Raw genomic sequence first — 27,054 nt, 5'->3', positions numbered from 1 at the left:
ATGTCTGAGCGGATTTATTAGGCCTACCTTAATGTGGCCTCCAACTTTGATGTAGTTGTAGGCTGCCGGGTCCTTCTGGATGTGGAGGGAACGTAACAACGAATCTGGAGCTCCTCTGAGCAGCTGGGTTAGGAGATACAGAAAAAAAAGAAAGAAAAAACAAATAAAATCTAAATTTACACACTTCTGTTGTGCTTTTGCAACGATGACTTTAATCCAGTGAATAACGCTTAAACGTTTAATAAGAACAACAAACTGACACTTCTTCAGTGAAAATAATAATCATTTCAGTAGAAGTGAAACCAAAAAGCGCTGCACTAATATGAGAAAAGTCCTTATATGTGACCTTTGACCCTGCTTTTTTTTTTTTTTTTTTTACATTTCTGGGCCTACAGTTCATGTTTGCAGCATCTTCCACAAACGTTCTCCAGCACACACATCGTGTATGACACACATGTGAAACACCCGTGGCCTGATTTTCAACGCACGAGGAACAAAAGGTCCGTTGAGGACAGCATCCACACACACATTTACCTGGTAGAATGAATGAAAGCTCCTCTCTCCTTCTTGCTGGAAAATCACCCTGGACTGTCGAGAAAAACACACAAAAAGAGGACACACTGACACAACTGAGTTAAAGCCCATTTCACAGATTCTCACATGCTGAATGTCTATAAATGAACAATTCACAGGATGAGTGACGTTGGCTTGTTTTTCCGAGAAAAAGAAAACGTTATTTAAGAATATTAATCTGCTTAGAATATATATTTGTATCTTGTTGTTTACCATCCCACGCCATCGAGCTTTGGGGGGATGATGGGGAGGAAGATGGCTGCCATATGGCCAACAGTACTGAGGGAATTATCAGCACAGTAGGAGCTCATTTTGAGGAGATGCTCGGCTGTAAAACAACTTTTTGCCTTCATAATACATCGAATCGCAACCCTCCATTTCATCGGAGGCTCCTCTCGTCGACGCATCTTTACCTTCTCCAGCAGGTAGTTGCTGATGTGTCCTCCGATGGGGTCGCCCTTAAAGTCAAAGTTGATGTCCATGTACTTGCCGAAGCGGCTGGAGTTGTCGTTGCGGTTGGTCTTGGCGTTCCCGAAGGCCTCTAAGACGCAGTTGGATTTAAGCAGCATGTTTTTCACCCTGCGGGGGAGAAATGAGGTGAACGGGTGGAAACAGAGTTAAACCCTGACCAAGCAAAGAGCCGGGGACTTGAGACCGGACCGGTCAACTGTGTTGATTTGGTGTCACGGTGATGTCCTCCTAACAATAAGTTCATCATTCAACGCTCAATCTACAAAAAGAAAGTAAATATTTAAATCCCTCTTCCACAAATAAAAAAATAAATAAAAACGTCTGCTCTTTTTGAGGAAAAACCGTTTTATAGGCTTGAGTTAAGTTTTATGACTTGAGGGTTGAAACTGCCATTCATGTAATTTTATCCAGCATACATCCGTCTGGATAATCTGGTGTAATCTGCTAAACGTGGTTATATAGCGGTGGTTAAGCAGTTTTACAATATAAATGACTTCGATATCAACCACATCTGTTCTGTCACACTGAGACTGAACTGAAATTAGTTTGTGGCTCACGTCAGTTTGTGATGGCCTGAATTTTTATGATTTATAGCAACGAAAACATTTTGTTTAAAAAGCTTGTGTAAGAGAACAACTGTACTGTTTAAACTTTAACTTTAAGGCTGTTAACCTTAACTTTAACCTTAGAACTTTCGATTATCTTTACAATGTGGATTTTATTTGCTCTCCATCAAAGCTGATCTCTTCCTCTATCTGATTGATTTCAACACGCCGAAATCGATTCTGTGTTATTCTCTAATCAACAGTAGTTATCCATTAACTCCCGTTAAAGTCGAGCTGAGGTCTGACCGTATCTCTGCTTCTTACTCCAGATAAAAAGCGTGACCAAACACAAGTCACTCCGTCATTTAAGCAACAATCCAGTTCCGGCTGAAATGCTGAAGTTTTTGGTGTTCAGTCATCAAACTCCATCTGGCTCACCTTTCAACTTCAGCCCTCTGATTTGGATTGGTGATAGCAGCAATATACTGCATTATATACTTGCTGGCTTCTGTTTTTCCTGCTCCACTTTCCCCTGCAATAAAAAAAAAAAACAGTGCAGAGTCATTAAAAATAACAGTACATATTTTTAGCATCTATAATTTTGGGCCCTTGAAAAACTCAGGCCGCAAACCTCAAGTGGACGATTGAAAATAGAGTCAAACTAAACCTTTCTTGCCATTAAGAGGTTGGATATTGGATATTATAAATTGAAGCATGAGGTGCTGCTTGCCTCTCTCGTTTTAGTTTTATTTCAAAATCTTTTTTTTTTGTTGTTGAAAAAAAATAAATAAATAAAAAATCAACATTTCCTGTCTTTTAATGAGATTATTGGACCAAACTGGATTCCTGATTTAGGACAGTTCCTCCTGTGACCACAGAGTGGTGCTTCGTCTTTCAGTGGATTGTTTGTCGTATGTTTGAATGAATGGAGGTTAGGTCAATATTTTTCTGCTTCAGAGGATGAGAGGTGACCCGACCCCAACACATTCCTCAGACACATACAATGATCCCAGTCAAGCTTTTTGTGTGGTTAATGAGGGCGGGGGGCGGATGGGTGGGTTGGCTCTTCCCATGTTACCTGAGATGACGATGCAGGTGTCTTTGTTCCTCCTTTTCATGGCTTTGTAAGCAGCGTCTGCGATGGCGAAGAGGTGCGGCGGCCTCTCGTACAGCTCGCGGCCTTTGTACTGCTCCACGGTGTCGCGGCCGTAGATGTTCATGGCACGGTACGGGTTGACGGACACCACCACCTCCCCGATGTAAGTGTAGATCCTCCCCTTCTCAAACCTGACATTTAGGAGTGACAACAAACACAGGAGGGTTCTTATTCAACTGTTTCTGGTAAAGATTCAAATCAAATCAGATTTATTTATATACACAGATCAAACTCTGCAAGGGGCAGAAACCTCGGGCAGTGCCAGGCTAAGGGGGGGGGGGGGGGGGGGGGGGGGGGCAGGAACAGGAGGGAGGGAGTAATGGTGTGTACTGATAACTGCAGCCGGAACTGAGCAGAGATCACACCTGGAGGACGGGAAGAGAGGGGACAGGAGGAAGGAAGACGGGAAGAGAGGGGACGGGAAGAGGGGGGACGGGAAGAGGGAGGACGGGAAGAGGGAGGACGGGAAGAGGGAGGACGGGAAGAGAGGGGACGGGAAGAGGGAGGACGGGAAGAGGGAGGACGGGAAGAGGGAGGACAGGAAGAGAGGGGACGGGAAAAGGGAGGACAGGAAGAGAGGAGAGGAAGAGGGGACGGGAAGAGAGGGGACGGGAAGAGAGGGGACGAGAAGAGAGGGGACGGGAAGAGAGGGGACGGGAAGAGAGGGGACAGGAGGAGGGAAGACAGGAAGACAGGGGACAGGAGGAGGGAAGACAGGAAGACAGGGGACAGGAGGAGAGAAGACGGGAAGAGGGAAGACGGGAAGAGAGAAGACGAGAAGAGGGGGGACGGGAAGAGGGGGGACGGGAAGAGGGGGGACGGGAAGAGGGGGGACGGGAAGAGGGAAGACGGGAGGAGAGAAGACGGGAGGAGAGAGGACAGGAGGAGAGAGGACAGGAGGGACAGAACTCAGACTGCAGGAAGAAACAAATGTGATGTCATAATGAACATGGACGTCACATCTCTCTGATAAAAATACGGATGAAGATGTAAACAGCTGATTTATACATAAACAAGCTCCCATTTTCTTCATTTCCAGAACTAGAGATTTTCAGTCCGACCTGAACCTCATCCACCGGGACCTGGACTGGGAACCGGATCTCAGAGACTCCTGCAGTCGGGTTCTAAAATCCAGCATAACCCTTCAAACCTGGAGCTGGAAAACAACGGCTGCCGTCTCCAGACAGGACGCCGAAATATCACGTTTGGGCGTAACGTTCAGGTGGACACATATTTTCTGTGACTCATTCTCTCTCTCCTTCACAAAATCTCTCTGTCTCTCTGCCCGAGGCCGCCTGCCTGACTTCCTTCCTTCCAAAGGGGACCAGGATCCCAGTTTCCTTCCACAGAAGAATGATCCCTTTCTTCACAGCTGCTCCTCAGAGGTCCTCCTAAAGCATTTCTGCTTCTGGATTTGAAGCAATTTATAGTTTAAAGACTCAGCAGATATTGAGATATGATCAAGTCGCATGTTGTCTCTTCGGCATCGGAGGTGATTCTTCTTTTATCAGAGTGTTGGCCTTTTTCAATCGGCCTGATCTTCTCTACACTTTGACATGAGTTCGTATTTCTGATAAAACTGTGACAAAAACAGTAATTCCTTCACATTCCAACAAGGAAATACTAAACGAGAGAAGAGCAGCTTATTTTGTAGCCGTTTGTGAGAGCACACGCATACAAAGATGAGGTCACTGTTGTGTGTTCAGATTTGTGTGCGACTATTCGCAGTGGATTTCAAAGCCATGCACAAACGGGCACAGAGGCGGGGGGGGGGCACAGGATGTGTGTCCTGGAAAGGGTGGGACGGCCAGAGTTTCACAGTAATTTAATGCAAATTTCCATCCGAGGATCAAAGTTAATCATTCAACAAATTATGACCCCACATGAGAACTGCACGTTTCCCACTGAAGCCTGGGGAACAAAGAATAACCAAGTTCACTGTCATTTTTTACAGCTAAGCTAACCAGCTAACATGGTGGTGCTGCAGAAAGAGAGCCATTGTGCCCCCCCCCCCCCCCCCTCCTGGGGCAGGAGGCTGCTGTATGCCCGCTCCATTGTTCAGATGTCAATCGGAGGTCTTTGTGTGCGACTGACCCTCGGCCTCCCTCCGTATGGGCCGACACCACAGCGAACTGCCCACCCCAAACACACACACGCCTCTCGACATTGTCAACAATGTCTCACAGGATGGGGGGGGGGGGGGGGAGTCCGAGGTCGCAGCTGGGTACGCACAGAAGGTATGAAGACGTACGGCTGTTTTCACATGACGACACTGAGCTGGTCTTCGATTCATCACCTGTTTCACTCCCTGGATCTCTAAATGAGCTGTGATGACTCAGCACTTTGTCTGGGTTCATATTAAGGGGGATCAATCAGGACGATCATTAATGACTGCTAAAGTTTAACAACTGATCAAGTGTTGAGCAGATCAGATTGAGGTTTCACCAACTGAAACGTTAGCTGATCACTTTTCACTTTTTACTCAACACATGTCTGTATAAATGTTATTTTTGGGGCGTGTTGGTGCAGCACGACGGTGGTTTTCATTTTTCCCCCACCCAAAAGCATAACATTACACAACTGGACAAACAAACGGCAACTAAGACAATATGAGAAGAGGACTCAGTCAGCTGGAGGGTGCGACCAGAGATAAAGGTTCGGTCCAGTCTCATTTAGGAGGATTTAAATGACACAGGAAGGAGATTAGAGTTCCTGATGGTGACATTCCCACAGAAAGTCAGAGAACTGAGTCAGGTTTAAATTTGGTAACGTGTCTGTTTGGTTTTCTCATTTAAATTTCAGACTAATTGGGCAGATAACGGCAGATAAATCCTCGTGTTTTCCGATCTAACTCCCCGTGCATCATCATCGTCATCATCATCCTCCTCCTCTTCATCTTTCTGTGTCCAGCTGTGAAGGGAAGTGTCTGAACTGCCCTGTGATCTCGTTCCAAAAAACGACCCCTCCCAAGAGCTGCCGGGAAAATGAGAGAGAGAGCGATACAGACACACACAAATAGGAGGTGAAGCCATGATGAAGTGAAAAAGGGAGGAAGGAAGATCATAAACACTGTGAGTGGTGACAGGCGAGTCTGCTGACCTCGTGTGTAGCATCACAATAAACGTAATTCAGTCAAACCTACAATCAAATACTTAAAAAGGCCCGAAGGATGCGTCACTCAGACAGTTAGCTGTGACGTCAGCGTCGTGGATGGATGAATGAAGGAGGATGTCAATCAGTTTCTCCTTTATTTAAGGTTACAACCCCACAAACTACAAGTTAGCAGCTGTAGTCACAGCCGGATCCTGTTTCTGTGTTCCTGCTGACTCAGAGCTTTGTCGTATTTTAGTAATTCAGTATCTTTCATTCCACTGAACAAAACTATTTTTATCTTTTGCCTTGCGCCATGTTTTAATCAATGTCACGCCACATCGGCTGCATCTGGGAGACTTTTGCTGATTTTTGTTTCAGTGCGATAAATGAACTTCACATTTACGGTGATAATCTGAATTTAAACTTTCCGTCTCACCTCAGTGACTTTTATTGATCGAGTCAATTCGAGGCAGAAAGAATCACCCCCTCATAATTAATGCTAATAAAAAAAGGCTCTAACAACCATAATTACGGTAATGACAGAAACAGAAGTGTAACCATGAGAATGTTTCTTCTTCCACCTCCCACTTTATCTCACTCAGACACACACACAGTCAAAAACGGCTGCGCACAACTATTAAAAATGACTTCAAAGATTCGCTTCACACAAAACCTGAAAGGAACAACACCAGACCTAAAAATACCTGAAGAAAACTAATGACACAAACACGCACAATGGTGCACAAACTAAAAGCATACACAAACACACTCCCTTCAGATGTCAAGTACAGAGCAAAGCCAAGTCCAACCACTGACTCCAATCTTCTCTGGGTGGGTCTTTTTTTATGGTTAACTCAGGGAGGAGTGTGACCGATTTATGACTTTCCCTCAACCAACAATCCCTCTTCCCCTGAAGAAAGGGATTAACTCAAATAAAGCCCTCACCCTCTCTTTTCCCCGGAGCTGCAGACACTGCTGTAATTATGACATCTTATATAATTCCCTCTGTCTCCTGCACACTCACATTTGTCACAAGAATGTCAATTTTTAAGCATAATGGCACGACAGAAGTTACAGAAGAAGAAGAAGAAGACTGGTTTAAAGTTAATTTGGACCTAAATGCTGTTTGTCTGTGACTGATGATACGGATTGTGTGTCCGATATTGGCAGTTCAGTTTGTGGCACCACGTGTGGTCGTCATCACGTTTGGACATCAGGGTCATTCTGGGCATTACGAAAGGCAGAGAGATAATCTGCGGCTGTTCCACTTTTATCTCTGACTTCATTACCATCGCTGCTCTTGTTTAGAGTAATAACCGCGAGCTTTGTGGCTTATCCCTCGTGCCTGCTGGGCGAGGGACATCTTGTTTTGTGTTTTTACTGTGACTCTCTCCTGCATGTGTAAAATCACTCCTGTGTTTATTCAGCAGATTGACTGATTCGTGAATGAGGTCTTTGTGTGTCTGTGTGTTGTTCCTGACCTACACGTTGGCTGGCGTTACCTGGAATTGACTAACGGATGGATGGATGATGACAGTGAACTGAATATATTTTGGTTTTAGACTATTTAGAGATGGCTTCTGAAATAAACACTCTGGGTTCCTCTAAGAAGTAAATTTGTTTAGCATTTTCATGAGATAACAATGATTGATGATAAATTGTGGTTAATGGAAATTGTCATCACTTGCAGCCCCCAAAATTTAACAGCAGGCACTTTGTAATATAATTTACAGTCTTTGGCTATTCTTTTGGTACAATCGAACTATTTTGCTGCTATTAAAGTGCCAAAGGTTCTGAGTCACGCACAGAATTATGAACTCACTGAGGATAAGAAAGCCAAGTAGTGTCCTGTCACTGCTGGATTAAGCTGCTTGGCAGATGCGTGAAATGATAAGTGACGATCGCTCTGAATGGATAAAAGGGGAAAAACAACAGCAGTTCATCATGTGACAGATCTAACGCTCTCCCTGTCGGGGTTATTAAAAGGTTTGATGATTGCAGAAACAATGCCAACCATCTCTCTGCGGATTAATCTCCACGATGCAGTTCATTACCATTTATAAAACAAACTGAGTATTTAATAATACTGAGATTTGCAAAAAATAAAAAAGCCAACAGTACGGGCATCATAAATGACGTTTCTACATCAGCTCCTAAACCTGGAAGCATCAATCTGCTCAAACAGCCTTCCTGGGGGGACGTTCCGCCTGGCTGCAGGGATTCACTCAGCTCAACACGGATGCTGCACGTCCCAAACGTGCAGACGGATACCATGAGGTGTTCAAACCATTCACTCATCCACAACAGGAAGTTTGTAAAATGCTGCGGCCTCCTTTTATCAGTCAAATCTGAACACATACTGGAGACATGACACACCTGCTTCAGACTGAATAAACTCTGGGAATCACCACCTTCTTAGGTTTCCTTCAGCATCAAAGAAGTCCAAGGAAAATCATCTGTACTTCCAAAAAGGAAGTGCTGCTGGCTGATGTTGCACGTTCTTAAATGGTAAATAAATTTAGACAACGAGGAGGAAAAGGGTGAATCCACTGGATCCGTGGCAACGTTATATTTCATGTTAACATCAGCCAAAGTATTACAGAAGGACATGCATGAAATAAATCAAGCTGAATCAGCCCCGCTTCACCTTCTCTCCTCCACAACTCCCATGTTGGGTGTGACAGAGGCCTCCTTCACAGTCTCAGACATCTGGGCGCTGCATTAGGGGGATTTTCTAAACAGCAGCTCCCACAACGTCCGTGGGAGACGCAGCCCATCGTGTCCAACCTCCCCGACGGCCCACATCAATCAGGAGCGGTGCTTTCTCTGCTACAACTAATTATTTCACTTCCCTACAAGGCTTTCTCACTACAGATCATCTTTTATCATCTCCTGAGGGATTGACTGCAACTTCTATTATATAATATATCCGTTTCAACACACAACAAAACAACAGCCGCCCTGGAAGCAACATAACAGAAACTAAACAGGCAGTGAAATTTATCAGTCCTTCACCTGCAACAAAAGACAGATTACGAGCAATTTACACAATTTATATTCTAAACTCACACAAAAAGATCATAAGTGAATCATCTCTTTTATAAAAATGTGTAAAGTACAAATGAATGACTTCAAATCTTTGTTTATAAATCAATGATTTGGGCAGGTGATTTATTATTCTTCCTACTGTACTGGGCTGATTGATAAACTGAAAAAAGTCCCGTATTCAGTTTTCGACTTGGAGACAAATATCAATATGAAGACCAGATGTGTTTAGTTTGAGAGGCTTTTAGTCTCACAACAGGAAATTATTACATCTGCTCTGCATGCACTCTGGAGGGCTTAAAAAACAATCTTCAAGCGGCACTAGGAGTTCAACAAGCAGGGTCGAGGACAAAGCTGTAAGGCCACACGTGAACCGTGCACGGCGGCGGCGGCGGCGCCGGCAGCACGTGTGCGTCCCAGTCACAATACAGAACGTTCTCATGAGCCGGCAGGTCCGGATACTTTAGGGGGGAAAATGGGAGCCATGTGTAAACTGCCAGGCTGCAGATCAGGTGGCTGACCCTCCTTTTCTTTTTCAAACTGGGAATGCAGCCATCTACCACGCACAACAACAACACACACAACAGCACACACACTCATTGATATAGAGCGACTGAAGCCATTACTACAACATTCATCTCTGGAGTAGGAGGATTTTACTCTGCTTCCATTTCTCAAAATTCAATCAGATCCTTCTGGTGAGAGCAGGAAAGCTGAAGGGAGGGGTGGTCGTGGTTAAGGGGGGGGGGGGGTTTCAAACCTGTTTACACTTTAACACACTGGCCAGCAGCGGCTGATGTAAAAATTACAGTGCAGTGACGGGAGAGGGAAAAAGAAACCGATCCAAAACAGAACCAGACATTACTCAACACGCTATTTCAGGAAAGTAGTATGATTTTTATCAGGGAGAGAAGGAGGGCAAGGCGAGAGCACGAAAACAGACAGATGGACAAAGAACAACCGCATGAATAGACAAAGAGGGAAATAAGGACAGGGCAGGAAGAATTACCCATCAGGCACTTCCTCTCTAGACAGCGAGGGCAGAAGCACTCCGAACTTCTAAATACCAATACGATGATGTAAAAACACAACACTGCAGGTAAAGCGTGCTTAAAAAAAAAGAAAATTAAAGAATTAATGTGATTGTATTATTTTGTTGCTGACTTCCAAGCAGCAAGATAAATCTGAAGCATTTTCAGACGATCGCTGAAACTTTAAGAGCTTTCATCTTTCGCTTTGTTCCATTTTTATGACTTTGTTTTATGGGCAGTGATATTCATATGATTCTACCAAATGTATGTTTTAAAAGTGTTTTGATGATAGTTATGATCATAGACGTCCCCAAATGGACCATCTGAAGGGTTCGGATCAGTATTTTATACGTTTACTGTGACTTTTTAAAGTCAAACCTCCATTTGAAACATGACAGTGGAGTGAAAACATGATGACATGTTCAAAAAACAAAACAAAACACAACACTCTGCTCTCAATAGAGGCAGTAAATGATCCGGCCCGGTGTGTGTGTCACTGTGGCGCTGGCTGTGAAAGTGAGTAAGCGGCTCCTCCCCCACCGCGGTTCAGGGCGAAGCTCCAACAGGTGGACAACAGAACAATACCACACTGTTGGGAAGCAGAGGATGACATCACGGCGGCCTAGGACGCACAAACATACACACAAAGAGAAAACTCCTGGATGCTCCTGACCGCTCTCACGCATCATTTGGGATTTCCGAACACCGCTAACTGACTCTTAAAAAAAACTTAATCATCACAGCAGTGACTCAGACTCACACAAGAGATAAGCATCTTGCTTTTTGTGTGTTCTTGTGTGTGAGTTTTTGGGGAATGAGGCTTTTGGGAAGTTGTATCTAAGGTTAATGTTGCAGGCAGAGAATGTAGCTGCATCGTAAATCATGTTTAAAATGCCAAAAAAAGAAAGAAATAAAATAAAATACAAAACACAAACAAAGCAACCAGAAAAGCAGGTCAGCAAGTTCATGTGAGTGACCTAATGTGACCTCAGTCCAGGACACATAAACCCTGAACATCACCGGAACACATTTTCATCCTGATACTGACACCTCTATTATTTTTATTAGAATTATTATAAATATTTTCCACCACCCGCCTTTAAAAACTTTATAGTCCTTTTCTGCATACCGCCACAGATGGCAGTTTCCTGCTGCAGGCAACCAAAATTTTAGAAAAGCCCGCAGTATTGCAGACTCAACAAAGTTTGACACAACTGGCATCACTTCAGCAAAGCCTGTCAGAATTACTGTCGTACAGCAAAATCGTCTAAAATTAGACGCCCGCCTCCTTTTAATGGAGGTTCTGGCGCTGATGGGCCAAAAACAGGCGACAGCATGAACGACCTGCCAAGTTCTCAGAGAAAACTCTACAAATCAGCTCCACTAAGATCGTGTAACATGATTAGAAAGCTTCACAGCAGTGAAGGCAACATTTAGAACGGTGAGGCAGGAAACTACGACACAACGGCACTGGAGAAAAACTGGGAGCACTGAGAAGCTGTTCTGCTGAAGCGGCCTGCCAACTCAGGCAGTCCACAAATGAGACGTCTCCGAGAGCTGGAGGACTTATTTTAGAGGGGAATAAAGCTCTGTGTTTATGTAAGGATGGTAATGCGTTTCAGATTACATGACGGCTGTATGGAAATTCTTGTGGCGAGACTGGACTTTTCGCTGCCGGACTGCAGAAGAGCGGGCCCACAATGCATTTCTCTGAGAGGCTTCTATGAATCTGGCAGCTCGTGGGAGACACCCCCCCCCTCCACTTCATGATTAGCAAGAAACCTCCAGGGAATGTCTGGCCGGCGCTCTGAAGTAGCAGTACTTGTGTAAGACGGCGTTTTCACAAAGTTTTGACTGACTTCCTGCGATCTGAACCTCAGACCTGCAGTGGATTTCACTGCGAAGGGATTAAATCTTTTTAGAGACATCTGCTACACGCTATCACCCATTTTTATCTCTGCTGCAGGGCACGGACGTGTCGGCTGGGACTGTGTGTTCTGCACATGGAAAAAAACTGAAATAAATAAATAAGTGTCGGTGCCTTAATGGCAGCTCCTTTAACCGCACTCAGACTCGTTTGCTGGGCCGTATTTCACTGATGCGTGACCTTTGAACTGGAAAGCTTTATCTAAACCACACTGCGACTTTGATCCCTTCGATTGCTCTTCTACTCTACCTGCAGTGAGACCACTTGCTCCTTTAAAATGAAAAATAGCGTGTCGGGTAACTGAATGTTGAAATCCAGGACACCTAACTCCGAAGGCGAATCCCACAGCCTGATGTGTCTGCGTATGCTTACTAAGCGTAAAAATCACCACGATTTTGAATCTCAAATATGTTCATGCCCCGTCTGCACATGAGACTTCAAGCCAGGTTTTGGAAGAGGAGCAGCAGGAAACAATGAAATGCGAACAGCAGAGGCAGGGGAAATGCCAGCTTTCCTGCTTCGCTCTCCTGCCTCCTATTATTGGAGACTTCCTGCTCAAAGTCCCTTTTAACTCTCTAACGGCGGGGTTCGAAGGTCAAATCACTCAGAGCGGCTCATACAGTAAAACAAACAGGAGCACCATATTTTCTTCACCGCAGAGACACGCATCGGAGCCAGTCAGACCAAGCTGTCTTTCACATACCGCACCGTTTGCGACCTTGTTGTGTTTTGCATCCAGACACGGCCCGCCACACATCACGTGCGTCAGTGAAATCAGATCATGTTTCTCCTGAACGGTGATTCATCTGCACAACAGCAGATTTACAGGGTGTCGTGCTCGTCACCGGGGATAGAAGTTATTTATTTATTTTTTTTAATTCTTTCAGTAATTGTCCAAGAAACACACAGCAGTTTCACAGGAATGTTTTTCTTTCCTGGACAGACAAAATTATGCTGCCTTATAAAGACATTTGGCAGCGTGGCCGCTCAGACACATGCTGTAAGCCGACATTTCAGTAAAAACCTGCATGGAGGACTTTTATCTTTGTAACCACATATCTGATGATCCGCCCACATAAAGACATGCTGGTCCATCGGCCTGTGCCTCCACGACTCCTTCCTGTCTTATCTGCCGATTGGTCAATTCAGGGAGAATTCCCAAGACTCTGCAGGAATCTGGCTTGAATGTTTATCCTGCCAGACGTCTCTACAGAGAAACGGGGCATCTGCCGGGCTCTATTTTGAGACTGGGAGGCTCTTTGGAACAAGAAGCACAGTTCAACCTCAAGTCACACAAAAGTAAATGTCAACTTGAACAACCACGTCTGGCCACCGCCAGGAAAGGCAGACAATCTTTCCTAAATTACGCCTCGCATGCAGCCGTTGGGTGTCCTGATTACCTGCTCGGCACGGCAGGCGTTTGATGACACGAGCAGTGAGATTCAGCGAGGCCCGGCCCACCAGCGGCCAATTCAAATAAAAATATTTGGGGATTTTTTTATACGTTCTGGAAGAGTGAACAGTGAGCCTGAAGAGAGACTCGTCAGAAGCTTGTAAATACACAGTGCTGAGTCGGTCTGGTGTGCAGCCTCCTTCGCTACGCCAGACAGCTAACCCTGGCTCAGGTCTCCAACTCGGAGCAAAACGCACCCAGGAGAGAAGCGCAGACGTGCTGCAGCGCTAATTGTTTTGTTTAACTGCAACAGGACGAGCAGATGCCTTCTGCATCCCTCCATCAAGGTGTTTTCTCCACACACGCACATCTGCAGCCTCAGACGACGGAAAAAGGAGCAAAAAGGAAGCACTCACAGCCGGTCACACCCTTTACAAATAACAATCTGCACACGCCATCTCCGGGCTGAGATGGCGAGCTGGAGGGAAAACAAACAGGGCTGGAAAAAGGAGGCCTGGTGCTGTCTGGGTGCTCGCAGGTCGTCTTTCTTTGCTGCCAAAGCTACTGTTCTCACCGCAGCTTATTTAATTGAAAAGGCATGGCTATAAAAACACTGTTAACCAGAGCTGCCTTGGTCTCTGTCAAACACCTGGCTGTTTATCCGCCTCATATTTATCCCGGCCTGCTTATGTTTCTCAATACAGCCGTCGTCTGAGAGAGATTCAGAGGTCTGGTTTTGTCCAGCCAAAAACCAAATACCAGAAAATGTCCATCAGGTTTGATTACGAATTTTTTGAGTCTGTATTTCCTGATTTTGCCAAATCTGGTGCGACTTTTTGTCAAGAAAGGTGAGTCACTGAGGCGACACCTTGTCAATCAGCATCTGTTTATGGGTACCAGTACAATAGTTTGGTCTGCTCTAACAATCACAACAGCACCAAACTGAAAACGTTCCTGTCGTTCCTGGAAATGTTTCCAGATCTTAATTACGTTTCACACATCGGTTTTGTGGTGAGAGCCGAGTTTCAGTATGACGATGAAACTATGAGACAAAAGAAAACCAGCTGATCGACTTAAGGAGGCCTGATTCAGTGGCTCTGAGAAATCACACTCACTTTTGCTCAAAACAAGGTGACAAAAATACAGACTTGTCACTGATCAGCCCACGGGGCGGAAAAAAAAGGATGGTTTTGGTGTCGAGGACACTCCTTAAATTCAGTAAACTCTGTAGCTCACTCCACTTGGCCATAGAAGGGAAACTCCTCTGGCCTCCAAATATTTATTCTAGAGGTCATTAACGGCAAAGAGTGCAAAGTACTGCACAGGAACCGGCTGTAATCTCAGTTCATCAGGCAGAAATGACAGACTGCAAGAGACGAGTGTGTTTATTGACGCCACAGCTGCGATACGAGATGTCGAGGTCATCTTTGTTGAAATCATGGCAAAGCCAGCAGCCGAGAGATTAAAAGGCTCAAATCTCTTCAATTACTAACAACTGAAAACTATCGAAATAAATGAAGGGGCATGTTTTGTTCTGCGTGGATGTACTGATCGTCCAAAAGCTGACTTTTCACAGCACAACTTATTTCTGACCAGTCAAAGCGTGCTGGTTGGCCTTTTGGAGGTTCTCCTGACACCTGGACCGTACCACAGGCCCAGGAGGTGGAGGGCTCCATCTGAAATGCTGTCCTCACTCCTTTAAATTGAATATCCGGAATACATCAAGCGGTCTGACTTTTCCTGATATAAAATAAGCTCACTGACTTTCTGTGTGTGTTGGGTGGAGTCTCTGGCAGCATATTTCATAGAGAAATACCGGTTGGATCGAGAGGAGGCTCTGAAAGGAATGTGGAGCTCTCACAGTGATGCCAACAACTTCTACAAAAACGGCTTGTTGTTCCCGGATCTCAAACACAGAAGCCCCATTTTAGTAAGGACAAACGAAGCAGCACCTGTTGAATGGCAGCAGGACGCTCCCTCCTGGTCTGCTGGACTCTTACCTGAGTTTCAGGTTGGCCATGAACTCCTCCATGGACACGTTGTCCAGCAGCACAAAGTCTGCCTTCCCAAACTCCAGGCTCTCGTGTTCTGCCATCTTTTGTCTTCTGCTTTATTCTCACTGCAGCCGGTGGAAACTTCCAGGATATAATTATATTTGGAAATGGAGTGTGTGTATGAACGGCTTGCTCTGAGGAGCCGACACCGTCCGCTCCTCTCCTCAGCGCATTTCAGTCGTTTCAGTCATGTTTCATTAAAAAAGGCCAGAGAGAAACGCGCATCAACAGGTGTCTCTTTCTGTTTCTGGCTCTGCTGTCAGTTAAAAGTATCCAGAATTATCCAGAAGTGCTGCAGAAGTTTCCTCCGTGCGCCGAGCCGGACCGTCGCTCCGCCGCATCGTGCGCCAGCTCCGGCCGTTTTCCTGGAGCTCCTCTCCTGTCGTCCTCCGCCGTCCGTCGGCCAATGGGAGCCCAGGCCGTCCGCCTGCTGAGCCCCGCCCGCCCGCCGCCTGTCCCCGCCCGCCGCCTGTCCCCGCCCTGCGGAGAGGTGTCGGTCAGGCTGACCGGGTGTCTCAGATGAAAAGCACGTCAAGTATTCCCGAAGACCGCCGCCGCACCGCGCCGTGCCGCACCGCACCGCGCCGCGCCGCGCCGCTCCGCCGCTCCGCCGCGCCCGGCTCATTCTTCACTGATGACGAGGAGACCTCTGAGCTGTAAAACTCTGGGAGGAAAGAACCGTCATGTTCTGGTTGAAATGCCCTCTGCTTCCATAAAAGGGAGAAAAATCTGAGCTGTCAGAGGTTTTTTTTTTTTTCTGACAGATGTTGGATCATTTTCAGAAAAACTGATGTCACTCATCACTTCATTTCATCCAGTCATAGTAGGCCCCCAACATCAGGAACAATTAGTCCTCCAGGTTTATTATTAATACATATTTATCAAAATAAAAACAATAATAACTTTATTTAAAGTAAACCTCTTTTTTTAAAAAAAAGACGAAGTTCACAAAGTGTTTTGGTGAAATACAGTCAGGGGATGATGAGAGTGTGAAAAGTGAAATTAAAATGAGATGAAAGTCGAATAAGAAAGCACCAACAAACAAACACATCAGATTTATTCTGAGCTTTGGGCGCCACCTTGTGTCGAGCTGAGCCAAATGCCTTTTCTGCATTGTGTTTGTAGAAGTGGATTTGTGTGTTGACACTGGATTGTGATGAAGTTTGTGACCAAAAAAAAAAAAAAACTCCACTTTACGTCCAATTTGTCTCAACTTCTGCAGTGATGTGTGAAAATAACTTAGAAATGAGAATATCATTAGAATTTTTAATAATAATTTTTGATGAATTCAGCAGATTCATATTGTGTGTCCATCCCTGGTGTAGCCGAGCGTCTGACTGACAAACGCACAATAATTTTTAGTGTTATCTAAAGAAGACTAAAGAAAATGCTTTTATGCATTTTACATGAACTTTCCCTGTTTAGTTTTTACTGACTGACATTTCCAGTTTTCTTCTGACTGACTGCATAATAAATTATTTTTATTAAAAAAAATTTCCATCTTCCTTCATGCTTTGAAACATCAGTGAACAAAGCTCATAGTCGCACAATTGATGTTATCCAAGCAGCCAACTGCACAAGACGACAAAGTTACAAACAGCAATCATGTAAAAGATGACAACTGTGCAACATCTCACTCTCTGCTTGTTTAAGGAAATAGAAATACTCCATTAATGTGCATTTGGTTTTTGTTTTGTTTGCTTAATTTAATCGAGGAACATTTTACTTTTTCAGGTTAGCCACGAGGAACGATGACCCTTTAAATGATCTGTGACCTTAAGAACAGAAGGGACTCACTGCGTAAACCTTTTTTTTTAAAGTGTGACTGAAGGATCGAAGCTGAGCTCTATCCAACATTTAGGCACAAATACAAGCTGTTCACAGAATGAAGGATATTAAAGGGTTTGTTCAGAAGATCTGAGTATTTAGTTTACTGACCGTTAAACCAGGTTTTAAAATACAGCCTCCATTTCTTCTTCTTTGGTTTTTATTGGAGGTTGGAAACCACCTGGAGAACTGTTCCTGAAATTCACCTTGTTAATAAATCATCACACATTTTGGAGGAGATAAAATCTCTAAATGTCACGTCATTAACAGCTGAAGGGCAGTTAAACTGGCCTGAGGCAGGAAATCTTCAAGTGGGACCACAACGAGTGGCAGCAGTGAGCTGAGAGGTTTGTTCAAATGTCACTTAACTGACTGAAGCGTCAAATAAAAATATCAAGCTGATGAAATTACTGCGAGGCGCTGGTGGGAATCAATAACCTCATTAACCAGCAGGGGCTCACAAGTATGAGATATGAAACAGTCAACATTTTATGGCTTCAGGTGTCAGGATGGAGCAGGTTTCGGTGACACAACACAACACAACCGGCACACTCCTGCAGCCGCTGAAGTCAAACAGCCAACGTTGCAGCTTCTCCGTGTTGACAGGCCACTTTCACACACTCACCAGCTGAGGTGTTGTGATGCTGCGTGTGTGTCGAGGTCACCGCGGGGGGTTCTGCTCGGCCATGCCAGGTTGTTTGTCACCGTGTGTGTGTTTCTTTGTCGTCCCCATTGTGGTTCCCAGCCTCCCCCTTTCATCGCCACCATCCATCATCTTCTAATACTTGTGGTCTCCCTTTCATCGCAGCACCTGCTGTGTAGCTGCTACACACTCAAGAATTACAGTACGCACAATGCAGATACTGGACGTGCCGTTTGTGTAACTGTACTGTCGCCTCTCCTGTTGCTATGGAGAGTTTATCAGCCTTTTGTTTGTACGAGACAGGGAGCAGCGTCACTGCTGGGTTCTTTCCACTCCTGGATGTAGCTGCTGCCGGCCTGTTTGCTCGTGTAAACACGAGACTGACTGTTGACTAAGCCTCATTTGACAGCTGCCACCCACAAGATATTTGATTCATCGGTGTTTATATCAGCCCTGCATAAATGTACACACCCTTTCAGGATATCACGACGTTCATATATTATTATATAGAAGTCGTTAATTCAGATTTTTTTCAATAAATAGAAACTGATTTGGGAACTTTTCAGTTAATTAATGTTGACGTACAACCAACAGTGACTAACACACACTGACTCATTTGATCTGACCTCAATTATTTCTAAAAAGAGCACACTTCACTCCAGAGTGCCTTTTCTGGCTGTGATCAACACAAGCATCAGCTTCTTATCTCTGCAACGATCCCAAACCTTCAGCTTGTGATCTACTTATCACATTTCTATTAACTGTAATCAGTGTAACCAAGAAGTCATAATCTTTTCTTCAGATTGTTTCAGTGAAGTCTAAATGAGAGGCTCCATTAATCCTGAGTGACCTCCGATTTATCTATCGGGACAAATGCGTCTGCTACAATGGAGAGAAAAGTAGAATCTATTCTGAAAATTGGCAAACAGCTGATAACTGAATCATCCAGTAGCTGTTTAAAGTGACGTTTACTTTGGAAGATGCATTTTATTCCATCAGCTTGTCAATGTGAGTGGAGTTTAGGAGGTTTAGTACAGAAAGGCCAAAATGAAGACGGGCTCCTTGCAGCCGGTGCTCTCCCTGATGTAAAAATGATTAAGAGCTTTGGGGGTGTGAGGCTCACACGCCCCTGATCCTAAATAGCTACAGGGTGCCGCACATCTCACTGGGCTTTGGACCAAGACGGGCAAGTTTTCAAGGCAGCATGACCGAGCGCGTCATTTGCTGGCACGGCAGCGGCAGTACAGAAGTACAGGAACACCGGCGGAGGGGAAAACATCCAACTGACGTAAGTTTGTCCCGTGTCCACTTGTGCTAGTCTTTTTTTTTTGGAAGAGGTGGTCATGACTGACGCTGGAGAAAGTTCAGGCTAGAGAATCTGAACCCGATCCCATCCCCACCTGTCTGCCTCCAGCTGACACCAGATCAACTGTCTAATCCCACACAGGCAACGTCACACGACACACAGCGAGGATCTGAGTTTAGTTAAATTTGTTCTTTTTTTATTATTTACAGTATTTACATTCATTCCCATCACAAAAGTGTAGCTATAAAAATCAACTCTTTCACTTTTTTAACATACTGTATGATTGAAACAAACACAATACAAAAGAAAACTGTTAATTTCCAACACATATGGACCTCGGGCACTTTGTCCTTCTATGGCACAGTGTAAGAAATGATCAGCGACTGACCTTCCCCTTATTGAAATGTACACGTGACATGAACTGCCATCTGAGGTCTGCTAAGCGTGTTAATACTCCTGACTGCAGTCTAGATCGGTCCATCTGAATGCAAACACCATGAGATTGGATCCACGTTTCCTAAAAACGGTTACAGCTCAGTTTCTTTTCAGCATTTTGTGGATCTACAAATACTCGACCACGATCAGATACGCTGATCACGCGTTGTGAAAATGTTATGATGAGAAACCAAAGATGCTCTGCTCAGTTAATCGCTGAGCGACGTCACCGATGAGGCACACGGTTACGTCGCACCCCAGCGCTGAAATAAAAGAGGTCGAAGGTCAACACCAGTTTGTCATCCCTCAACCTGAAAACAACTGGACTGAAATAATGAGCGATCGGGTCGGAGCTTAACATTTCTGTCCTGGTCCGACTAATCCGGACTGGCATAACTCTTTCTGTTTTCCCAGGGACTGAGGCGGCTGGTGATAAAATGTACTATATTGCTGTTAACCCATGGAGCTGTCATTTTTAATACTCTGAAAAATGTATGCACGGAAAAGGGGATTACATTCAACCTGGTCCAAATAAAACAAAACAAAAAAAAAAAACAACACTGTGCAATCAGACACTTTTAAAGGCGCAAAACATCGACAGCCGACGCAAATCTCCACACAGAAAGCACGAGAACCACTCGATTTCAAAGTCATTTGTCTGTTCAAAACTCCAGACTCGACAGTATTACAGTTCTTCAAATTCAACAAGGTGCAACAGGAATATTAGTTTAACTAGTTCAAGTACTTTGAACGAAACAAGCCTTTGGGTGAAGGTGCTACTGTAAGGCTTGGGTGATCGGGTCGTCCTTCCCACCCCAACATCGCCGTTCAGAGGTGATTGTGACGAGTAATCTTTGTTAGTAGCTGTTCTCTATTCGTCTACTTTCTTATGAATGACTTAGAAGGACAAGAGGGACTGAAAACAGCACAAGCATGCTACTGCTAAATCCAGACTCTACCCGTCTGCCTTGGAGGAAGATGACATGGGAGAATTAAGACAGGCGTTCTGGAGGCTTGAAGCACCAGAGCTGGGGGATTTTTTCACTTGGCAACCTTGAAGTTGCTCACATCCAGCGGCTCCTTACTGGGGACGCACCAGTCGTCCGCCTCCTGGCTCACTTTGTAGTTCTTCAGAGCGGTTTTGTTGTACACCGGCAGCCTCTCAACGGAGTCTGTGGACAAAGCCTGGAGGGACAGGAGGACGAGATGTAATCGGCTGGTTGGTGTTTAATAGAGAGGTGTCGTGAACCGATTGTCTCTGTCTCAGTTATGCGCTGCAGACTTTTCTGAAGTCTTGACATCTTGTCACAGTTACATGCATGATCACTGTGCGCGGCGTACCTTCAGGTAGATGACAGCATCTGTGCCATAGCCCTCCATGGAGTAGAGCTGCAGGTCCCCCTGGAAGTACTTGGCATAAAGACGAGAAATGGGCAGACCGTAGCCGAAGCCAGCCTGCAAAACGAAAGTGGGGGGGGTCACAGGTTTAAGAAGGATGTTCTGTTGCAGAGCTTCTTCGAGGAGCAGAAAAGTCCTTTGACAAGTTTGTTTTGTGCATCATTTTTAAAGATAACAGTTGATGATGCCAGAGTTTAAATCTTCAAATAGCAGAGTCTGAATTAAAGGCTAAATGTCCGCTGCACAGAAGTTCACATGCACACACACACACACACACACACACACACACACACACACACACACACAAAAAGACACACCGCCGCCTGAATCTCGACTCACCAGCGGAGGCCGCGTGTCCTCTCCTATCTGAGGAGCGGGAGCGGTGGAGTACATGTAGCTGAAAAGCTTGTCGGTCCTGCGAAACGGGACACCTCCACCCTTGTCGCTCACCTACAGGGGGGGGGAGAGGAGAGAGAGAGAAAAGGTGGGGGCTGCCTGTCAGGAACACATGGCCTGAACTGACATCCTGTGACGTCAGAGAGGAACGGAGCTGCTGCTGGTACAACAGGTAGAAAAGAGGAAAAATGCACTATCACGACAAAGCTTAGCCCAAATATCATCTGAAATATAGAATATTATTGCAGGGAACTTCTTTTGGGTCACAAATAAAACTATGAAACTTATCGCATGGCCGGAAATATTCCAAATCTGACACAGTCCAATACCAGCAGGACAGGAGATGCCGGTATTAGTAACAATGAACGCATCAACAAACAGCAGCAGTAAAGTTTGGTCTCAAACTGACACTGCTAACTTCATTATTTATTCTCCTGTTAGCTCTGTGTTGTTAACAATCACCTGAGAGAATACCTGTTGTTCACCAGCAGGTTTTCTAACTACATCTGTTTTGCATTTGTTGTCTATCCAGTTTTGTTTTTGTTTTTTTAAAAACCTGCCTGAAAACAGCTCCCTGCTGCTGCTCAGACATGAAAACTAAACTGCAGCTCCTGATTTAAATTATCAGCCGAGTGCTGATTTCCACCTTTTTGCTGTTTCATATATGTGAGCCTTTTTTTTTATTGTCAGGCACAACGCTTGCGAGATGTCTGCGTGATGAAGCATGTCACTAACACGCTGGCGTTAAGACGGGATTTAAAGGCTCAGTGAATATGAAGGCACACGCTCTGTGTGGCTGATCTTATCAGAGCTTAGTAGCTTTGCTTTGCCAGGAGACGCTGACGTCGTTACATAACCGTTCAGAGAAAGATTAGGGAGGCGAAGACAGCAGAAGGGCAGAACCTTCAGGAAACACTATTCATACGAAAGTGAAGATGAACCCAGTGGGAGCGTTTTAAACCCGTCACGCTTAATCCACCTGCTTTAACTGTGTGAGTGTTAACGGAGGAAACTGGGCACAACAAAGTCCACAACAGGGTCTGAAGGGAGGAGCCCAGCATGGAGTCTGCTGTCGTCCTGAGCTCAACACCTCATGAAAAACTTCACTGTAAATATGTAACCCACCTTGATGGACATGTCCTCCCCTCCCAGAGACACCATGACTTTAATGGGCGGGAGGTTGTTGCTGCTCTCGTGCGTTTCGATAGTGGCCCTCATGGCATTCTTAAAAACAAGACCAAGCATGCAGTGAGGCAGAAGTCATTTTGAAAATAACTGAGAATGCAAACATGGGTATGATGTCGTACCTTGAGGAGCTCAAACATCATGTGATAGAGGTGAGAGGGGACGTACACGATGCTTATGGGGTGGTTGTTCTTCTCAGCTGCACAGAGAGAGAGAGAGAGCAAAAAGCTGACTGCAATTTTCACAGCCCACATTTAAAATTCATTACCCTCGCCTCTGGTGGATGTTTTTCCACAAGGGACAATCATTCTGCCCTGAGTTTATGGCTTGTGAGGACGGAGAGGGGAGGCTCTGCTGTACGTCAGTATTGTCTGGCGCAATCAGCTGGAGTCTACTCAGCTATTACTTCAGCTTCATCGCTATAATTAGAGGCCCATCAGGTCCATCTGGCTGAATGTTGACTTACATACTATCACTCGTACTGTATGTTGCACTCAATACTCATTCGAACCTCCTCGCTCGTCCTTCGGGATTTTGATATCAAAAGAAAAACCACCAGATTAAATCAGCGTAAACTCACTGTTCATTTCCTGGAGTATCAGATCAGGGGAGCAGAGATAGTACTGGTCACACAGCATCTTAGCACTGTGGAAGGCATCTGACGCAAAGCAAAGATAAAAAAAAAATATTAAATTAACAATGCAACAGAGTGCAGAGTGTGAACTTAGAATCCAGATTTACCCTGGACCACTTCTCCGACTTGGCAGTGAGGATCAATGCTGCCGATGGTGTTGGGGTGGACAGGGTTGGTCGTGCCGTCAAAAATAAGAGCTGCAGAGAACGAGGAAAATTATTATTAACATGTCAAAGGAGGGAAGTGCTCTCTTTGATACTACAGTAATACAAGAAGGAGGTGGAATTAAAACCAGCGAGAACCAGCTGAGCCGGGAGCAAAAGGTTCTTCAGTTAGCAAATCATTAACTTTTCTCAGCATGTAACACGATGTGGAACAAAGATCTTTGGCCCAGGTGATTGATTTTTCTTGTACAAAATAAACATCTAAATAAAATGAAAAACAAATGAGAATCTATTTTGGTTTTAGAGTCTTGACAACCTGACAGAAGGACGGAAAGATCAAAACACCTCATTTGCTCAACAATCTAAACTTCACCAGCCAAACTAAATATATTTCCTACTTTATTCTGTTCACACTCCCCGTTAACGTTGCTGTGCATCTGCAGCGGAGGTGACAATAACGAGGCGTGGCCTGGTCATGTCAGGAATAATGAAACAAAGCTCAAATTACAGTTGTATGTTTAATCTAGTTCGACGTTCGCTCAACATAAACTGCAGCAGATGGATTTGAGCTGAGTCTGAAAAAATAGATCTCAGCGCATCAGGAAAAGGCGTCCCGGGTGATAAAGGTCCGGACACTCACAGTGCTGGTTGATGAGCATGCGGATTGAAATGCGGCTCATGTAGAAGCGGTCCAGAAAGTACTGGATGTTCTGGTTGGTTACTGGGTCGTGGGGAAAGGCCTCTTTGTACTCGATGATGCCCTGGGCCATGGTTGGCACCACGTCGTTGTGCCTGTTTCTGATGGTAACTAAGGCGTCGACAAACCTGAGGAGAAAAACACATAAAGAGTCATTAAAAAAAAAGCTGATATAAACAAACAGCCTGAAACAGCCGAGGATGACTGCAGATAATCATTTTTATTTGAGGCTTACTCTGTCAGGACTTTGTGATCATCAGGGTTCTTGTCAAGGAATTCAAGGATCTCCATTAAACTCTGAATGTACCTGATAAAAACACAAACAAACACACATTCACACACGTGAACAGGCAGAGCTGGAGGATATAGAACGTCCACTCCGTCCCTGGAGGTATTTATGTCTTGGTGCATTCCTTCCATACGAAAGAGAAGAGGACCATGTTTGAAAACAAGGTCACGTGACTGGTGACGTGAAACTGGGGGAAAGTTCACAGCCCGGAGCCTCTCCCTCTGCTCCCCCCTCGCTCAGCGCGAGCTGGAAGGAGTACAACTTGGTCAAAAGCTGCTTTTGTCATGGTGAGCATGACGCTGAGGGAAAATGCATGGCCTCGTTATACTGCAGTAAACGGCAGCCATGTGATCGCAGATCCATGTTTCTCTTTTGCACCACAGCCAGAGTCCAGGTGTTGCATAACTTACTGACAACCGATTCGACTCACCAGCTCTGCACCATCTGAACCGACGGGGTTGTGAGCAGTCTGTCAGGCAGGAGGTTGATTTCCTTCATGATGTTTGAAAGTCTGACGGGGAGCTCCTGCCTCAGAAACACGAAGGACGTCTTCTCGCAGGCGTTGATGGAGCCTGAATCGACACAGACGGGACACTGATCAGAGCCGGAGCAGCAAAATCAATCGGTTATTCGTTTTTGCAGCTGCTGACTGCTGGCTGTGAACGAATGAACAAGACTGAAAGAACAATAAGCTCACTCCACTCAGCAAAGCGAAAGAAGCACATTTAAAATTTCCATTTGAATCTTTATCAAGTCAACTCAATCAGCCGGATTCTCACAATGCAGACTAACAACTATCACCATTTCTACTCTAAAACAGATTTCTGCATTATTTTGAAGCCACTGACTGAAAACTGACCAATGAAGTTCAAACTGCATAATGATGAAGATGGCAGATTTACATTATTATTGTTGTTTTTGCATACAGTGCAGGGTGACCCCCCCCCCCAAAAAAAAAAAAAAAAAAAATATCTGACGCAATCCTCTGCTGTATGAGCAGCATGTAAACACACACACACACACACACACACTCAGAGCAGATGTTCACACATGCACAGTTGTTCCTCCCAAAGTGCATTTTGATTTATTCCCGATCAGCTGATCGATACTCACCGAAATCGATGAACTGCTTCATTGAAAGCGGCGAAGGGGAGAATTTGGAGAAATGGTCGATGTGTTTGGGGACGCTGGCCAAAGCCGCGTTCTTCATCATGAACCTGACGAACTTCATTATTCCTCCTCTCTTCTTTATTATTATTATTATTATTATTATTTCAGTCTTTTCTTCTTCCTCCTCCTCCTCTTTGCAGCACCGACGTCCAACTCGACTGTGCCCGGCCGTGTGATCGTGCAGGCGGATGAAAACAGGAGAGGCGGCCCGCTGGACACGCAGCGGAGCTCCGGCCAATCAGAGCACGGGATCACTTTGATTTACCTGCCCGACCGACCAATAGGAAGCCGCGGTGGGGGCGGGACCGGAAGCGTTAGGCTGTCCCTCAGGTGACGGTTGTCCTTTCTGTTTAGGTTGAGGAAAAGCTTTGTCATATACATGAACATCTGCAGCTGATCCATTAAAGACTTCCTTCATTTATATAAAAGATAAAGAAATGAAAAATATACTGGGGCAGTTTCAGCTTTATCGGGGGGGCATTTAGGACAACTAAACTTATGATACCAGTCCAACAATGAGAATAAATAAAACTGTTACCTGTATATTAATCAAAAGTAAAAAAAAAAAAAAAAAGCCCTGATCAAAAAGTGAGAATAAAAAAAAAATCACCAAACTTCAGCAATTCATCGCTTCATTTCAGACAAATAAACACTGAAAAGAAAAAGAACTTAAATCCGGTTAGTGAACCGATAAAAGATCAGACAGTTCAACATCTTCTCCTCATCTTTATCATTTCTGCGAACCGTCTCCCAGAGAGGGAAACACCTGAAAACAGGAGACTGTGTGTGTGTGTGTGTGTGTGTGTGTGTGTGTGTGTGTGTGTCACTGAGCCCAGTTTAACAACTCCCTGCAGCTTTTCGGCCCATTTCACCACCATAAAGCTGCAGGAATTAGTCTGCTGTTTGCTTCAGTCTTCACCGAAGATCGCTCAAGTTGCTACTTCGTGCTCATTAAGTTGTATGAAAGCAGAAAAATGTAGAATACAACAGAATGACAACAACTAAGCCCCGAAATTTAGGTGATTGTGGCGAACACAATCAGCAGATAGAGCAGATCGTCCTCAGCATGATCTTGTTGATGGACAGAAACTCACCCTGTGTGTGCATGATTGCCCCCGATGGGCCTGAATAGAAATTCCTTTGTCAGGGAACACAGAGTCCCGGTCCTGGTCCTAGTCCTGGTCCGACCTCCCGTTACATAACCAACAGCTGCGTCATCATAAAGCCGGGCCTTCCATCAACATCAAAACATTAGTTCACACATTTTTATAGCTGGATGTGTGAAGCAAAGAAAAAACAACAACAACAACAACAACAACAGAGTATTATTACAGAGAAATGTCAGAAATTACCAGAAAATGTCACGGCTCATTTTCCAGCTCACAGATAATCAGCCGGTCCCTGCTCGACAAGTATTAGTCATATTGTTTTGTTGTGTTGTTGTGTAGAGCGTGTTGCTCCGACATTGTCTGCTCCAACAGGATTTAATCTGCTTTCATCTCACTATATTTCACTTAACGGAGCAATTTTTAATGTAAGCTGTTCACTTGATATCTCCAAAATGTCCCCAACGACCTAAATACTTTAAAAGCCCACAGAAGAACTTGTTGTTGTCATGAAAC

At 44.9% G+C, this 27,054-nt stretch overlaps 2 protein-coding genes across 3 annotated transcripts in view; both read right to left on the bottom strand.

Moving 5' to 3' along the window:
- The window catches only part of myo1d (myosin 1D), a 66,102-nt gene extending 50,419 nt beyond the window's left edge, over positions 1 to 15,683 (bottom strand). For both annotated transcript variants that reach the window (XM_029528506.1, XM_029528505.1), the window contains exons 1-6: positions 15,235 to 15,683; positions 2,668 to 2,876; positions 2,028 to 2,121; positions 987 to 1,152; positions 535 to 588; positions 28 to 123 (exon numbers count right to left, since the gene is read on the bottom strand). In XM_029528506.1, the coding sequence (XP_029384366.1) occupies positions 28 to 123; positions 535 to 588; positions 987 to 1,152; positions 2,028 to 2,121; positions 2,668 to 2,876; positions 15,235 to 15,329 (714 nt within the window). In that variant the 5' untranslated portion in view covers positions 15,330 to 15,683. The remainder of the gene's footprint in view (positions 1 to 27; positions 124 to 534; positions 589 to 986; positions 1,153 to 2,027; positions 2,122 to 2,667; positions 2,877 to 15,234) is intronic.
- A 3,572-nt stretch (positions 15,684 to 19,255) lies between these two features.
- On the bottom strand, positions 19,256 to 25,601 carry pdk2a (pyruvate dehydrogenase kinase 2a). Its single transcript, XM_029528507.1, has 11 exons — positions 25,376 to 25,601; positions 24,693 to 24,834; positions 24,209 to 24,280; positions 23,917 to 24,101; positions 23,220 to 23,309; positions 23,059 to 23,136; positions 22,601 to 22,677; positions 22,419 to 22,517; positions 21,237 to 21,347; positions 20,841 to 20,954; positions 19,256 to 20,684 (listed from the first exon to the last, which is right to left on the bottom strand). Exons 1-11 carry the CDS (start codon positions 25,491 to 25,493, stop codon positions 20,541 to 20,543), a joined length of 1,230 nt encoding a protein of 409 aa, XP_029384367.1. The 5' UTR covers positions 25,494 to 25,601; the 3' UTR covers positions 19,256 to 20,540.
- Between the last annotated feature and the right edge of the window lie 1,453 nt (positions 25,602 to 27,054).

This window comes from Echeneis naucrates, chromosome 19 (assembly GCF_900963305.1).
Source record: "Echeneis naucrates chromosome 19, fEcheNa1.1, whole genome shotgun sequence".
NCBI lineage: Eukaryota > Metazoa > Chordata > Actinopteri > Carangiformes > Echeneidae > Echeneis > Echeneis naucrates.
The sequence above is the reverse complement of the archived record's forward strand: the minus strand, read 5'-3'. Positions and strand labels throughout refer to the sequence as shown.